Source organism: Amphimedon queenslandica, unplaced genomic scaffold (assembly GCF_000090795.2).
Source record: "Amphimedon queenslandica unplaced genomic scaffold, v1.1 AMPQUscaffold_13504, whole genome shotgun sequence".
NCBI classification, from domain to species: domain Eukaryota; kingdom Metazoa; phylum Porifera; class Demospongiae; order Haplosclerida; family Niphatidae; genus Amphimedon; species Amphimedon queenslandica.
This window is the reverse complement of record NW_003546260.1, coordinates 319,761-323,595: the sequence shown is the minus strand read 5'-3', so window position 1 is coordinate 323,595 and position 3,835 is coordinate 319,761. Positions and strand designations below refer to the sequence as shown.

At 36.9% G+C, this 3,835-nt stretch overlaps 1 protein-coding gene and 1 long non-coding RNA gene across 2 annotated transcripts in view; both read right to left on the bottom strand.

Moving 5' to 3' along the window:
* Window positions 1-115: 115 nt before the first annotated feature.
* On the bottom strand, window positions 116-496 carry LOC109593823 (uncharacterized). The gene is made up of 2 exons (XR_002191168.1): window positions 311-496; window positions 116-240 (listed from the first exon to the last, which is right to left on the bottom strand). It is a non-coding gene; the product is annotated as an uncharacterized LOC109593823 (long non-coding RNA).
* Window positions 497-3,763: 3,267 nt separating this feature from the next.
* Window positions 3,764-3,835, bottom strand: part of LOC100638121 (ATP-dependent DNA helicase RecQ-like) — a 2,068-nt gene continuing 1,996 nt past the window's right edge. Inside the window, exon 4 of the mRNA XM_011411737.1 lies at window positions 3,764-3,830. Coding sequence (XP_011410039.1) covers window positions 3,764-3,830 — 67 coding nt within the window. The remainder of the gene's footprint in view (window positions 3,831-3,835) is intronic.

The window sequence follows — 3,835 nt, the reverse complement described above, 5'->3', positions numbered from 1 at the left end:
TGTAGCTCGTTACATTAGAGAGATTCCTAGGGAACAATACTAATGTCACAGATTTTCGTTATTAGTCATAGTGAAGTTGCCAGAGGGAGAAATTCCACCGTAGGTCCAACTATTCTTGATGTCCTCAATAAAACACGGCTTAAGAGAAAATTAAGATTAAAAAACACTCAGTACATTGGATAATAGTCACATCAATCTAGACATCTCATCATAACAGCTGTTGTGTCATCATTGTAGAAGCTAGAGGGAGAAAAGATCTCAAATCATACGAGAATGGATATATTGCAAAGAGTACCAGTTTATAGAATACCTTCGAAAGAGAGCTTTATGCAGCCAAAGTTTTCCTAGAACGGGGACTACTCAAATCTTAAAAAGTCATTAGACAGATGACTTTCTCGAGACTTTTCTGAAGAATATCCCTGGATATCTATTTTTAACCCGTAACACGCCTAGGTTTTTTTGACAATTTTTGTTGTCTCATTGAAATGTTAAGGAAAAGATCACGTGATACCGGGCCGTTTCCAATCCCTGTTGTATACTGTATCTATGGTCTCGCGTAGCCAGACCCCGCCCTCCGTGCCTCCGGGTTGGGTCTGGTTGACTGACCTTCCATAAGTAGTACGTGCACGTAAAGTGATAATTGAGAAGCCAGAAAGGAATAATGGAAAATCGTTGAATTTTTAATTTAATTAGATTGAGGCGTGTACGAGAGGCGTGTGTCACGTGTATTTAAAATGGCTGAAGTGGAAGGAGAGAAATGCTGTCTTTGTTTTACAGAAGTTTACAGCCGTAGTATGAAATCAAAGAGGATCAGACTAGATGGAGATGCTGCTAAGAAGTCAAGGGATGTATTAGACTCTCTATCATTGCGTTATTTTGGGCTATCTTTCTCAAAGGCAACTACCAGTAAGGCCTTATTCTGTCACAAATGTAGAGCTAAAGCAGAGGGATTAGCAGCTCTTGCTGAGAAAATCCAGTGTGTTGAGAAGGATCTTGCATCAGCTATTGGTGTTGTGCTGGAGAAAGCTCAGCCAGGTCCTAGTAAGCGGAGTTTGCCTGGATCAAGTGTGTCAGTTGGCACTCCATCAAGGAAGAGACAGAAGAATAATGAGGAAATTTCATCAAGTGGTTTAGAAGAGACAAATGGAGTTGCCATTCAGCCTCAGGAGAAAGCTGATACCAATGTTGTTTCTGTAAGTTACGCTGTGCTTTTATGCTAGTGCATAGGCCTAACTATTATCCGAAAAGTTTAATCCAACATATTTTTTTGCATTTAGGTCAAGATTACTTTGCCTTCTGGTAAACAGAATTATAATATCACGACTCCCTCGAGACGAAAGAGCATTGAAAGTTTGGCAAGGAAGCATTTCAGGAGTTTTTCTTCATCAGTCACATCTTGTAGCACAATTTCTCGATTCATACTTCGTGATATTTGTAACACCATTAAAAAGGAAATGAAATCCATTTCTTCAGATACTAATGATTCCTTACTCCGTGACTCAAATGATGGTATCCAGTACTTTAAATGGGATTGTTTGTTTGGTGAACTGTCACATCACATGCCTACTTGTGTTTCTTTGTTTTTGTCTCTAATACCTGGTAAAGACGATAGCCGAAGGATCATGTTGGTTTGCGTTATCATTAGTATGTTGCTAAAGAAGAGGTTTCCAAAGATGGGGTTACTGCAAAGAGCAATTTCAGTTTTATTGTATGGTAATGGCTGTTCAAAACAGGTAAGTTTATGCCTTATTTAGGATTACTTATTTATTAGTCCTACAGGTGTACAATTGCTTACAACCATTAATGATCACATTGTCACACGGTGGTACCATCAAACTTATTAACCGGTTGTCATCTGAATATGATTTGCCGGTACAATTTTGGTGTGATGAGCTACTAAATAACTTAAAGGTACGTGAAACAAATTTTCATGAACTAAGTAAATGATTAAGTTATACAGAAACGAGAAAGGATAATTCAGGCAAACCAGCCATGCGGCTTCACAGATGGATTGGGAGCATTTGAAGATGGAGAAGATAATGAGGTTGAATATGAAGAATGTATGTTTGATGAAATTGATGATAATATAATGAACGAGGAGGATGACTGTGATGGTGTACAAGAGGAAATGACAAGTGCAGGTAGAATATTGCCATTGCTTCACTATTTGACAATAATTTCTACTATGTAGATGTTTCACAAGATATGACCGCTGCTGTTGAGGTGCTACATGAAGTCGAAGCAGCTTTGGAATGTCAAGATGAGTCTTCAAGTAATATTTTATTGTTGTCATCATTGTTCATAAATATATATATATATGAATTAGGTACGAGTAGTGCCAATAATAGTTCAATAGTAGTAAATTCTGAGCAAGATGAAGAAGTTGATGAAGGTTTACAAGCCATATTGTATTTTAACACTTTCTTCATTAATATGTAGACACTATGTGGTGTGGGTTTAAGATAGTTGGAGACAACTTCGATAAGAATTTTCGGCGAACATACCAAAGAATTGATTACCAAACAGTATCACGACATTATTTCCATATGTATGCTGTCAAAGACAGAGTTGATCTTAGTGAGCTGTCCGACATACCAAGAGATGAAGTCATTGATGCATCAAAGCTACTGCCAACTGATCTGGATCATGAGGAAATGAGGAAGAAATTTTCTATATTAGTAACCAGGTAAAAAAGACACCTAACATTCATTAACATTAGTGCTTCAATTATTTTACAGAATCCTAGTTAGAAACTTCAAGCCTTTTAAAGATAAAGCTCAAGGCGTTACATGGCACATCCAGCATAAGTACTCTTCAGAAATGAAACTTAAGTCAACAATTGTTAGTTATAACAAAGATATATAGACATATGAATTTCATTCCCGTTTCAGGTTCCTTTGGGCGTTGAATTAAAAGATGAAAATAAGACTAATGAAATGTGCCAGATATTAGAAAGCATTCATAAATATGTTCCTGCAATTAGTGAAGACAGATCTATTGTTATGTCTGATGGTAAAGTTTTGAAGTACACAGAAACCAATATGTGGCAAATACTTTTTGGAGGTGACCAGTTAACAGTCGCTCGTGCCAGAGGAGCAATTGATATTAGATTCACCCATGACTCGGAGGCTGATAAACTACATGGTGTAATACCAGTGGTAGAGGACTGGCATGCCAGGATGACATTTTTAAAAGTGAGTATATGTACATGCATGTTACAAGAATTTGACTATAGTTAGTTGAAGCTACACTTCATCAATACTAACTGTGCTAGCTAATTACATTTATGAGATTATTTACTTCTATTACAGGTAATTTGGAGTAAGTTGTATTCAGAAAAGTCTTCATCAGACAAGGGCACACTTTTCCAGTTGAAAAATGTTATAAATCGCTCAGCAGTACCAAACGATCCCAAGAATAATGTCCAATCTACAGAAGATTTTCTGGAACTAGTACTTGTGGCACATGTTATTTTGGCAGCAGAGAAAGAGTACAGTAATGGATTGACATTGGAAGAAGTAGCTGATAAGATTGTGACTAAATATGTGCAACTGGAACCCCAAACTCCTGGTAGGTTAAACTCAAACAGCTAAGTAATGCATTACTTATTGTAATTGCTCCATTTTAGGTAATACAAATGATGATTTGGTGTATTCCTATGGCATGGAAGTAATAACTCTTGGATTACTGTGGTCTAACTTTTATGATGCCATTAAAGAGGGGGACGGGGAAAGAGTTATTCTTATTTGGAAATATCTAATGGTTATTTTTCGGCAAACAAATCATCGAAACTATGCCAAGGAGGCTGCTTTACTTTTAATAAACTACAACTTTA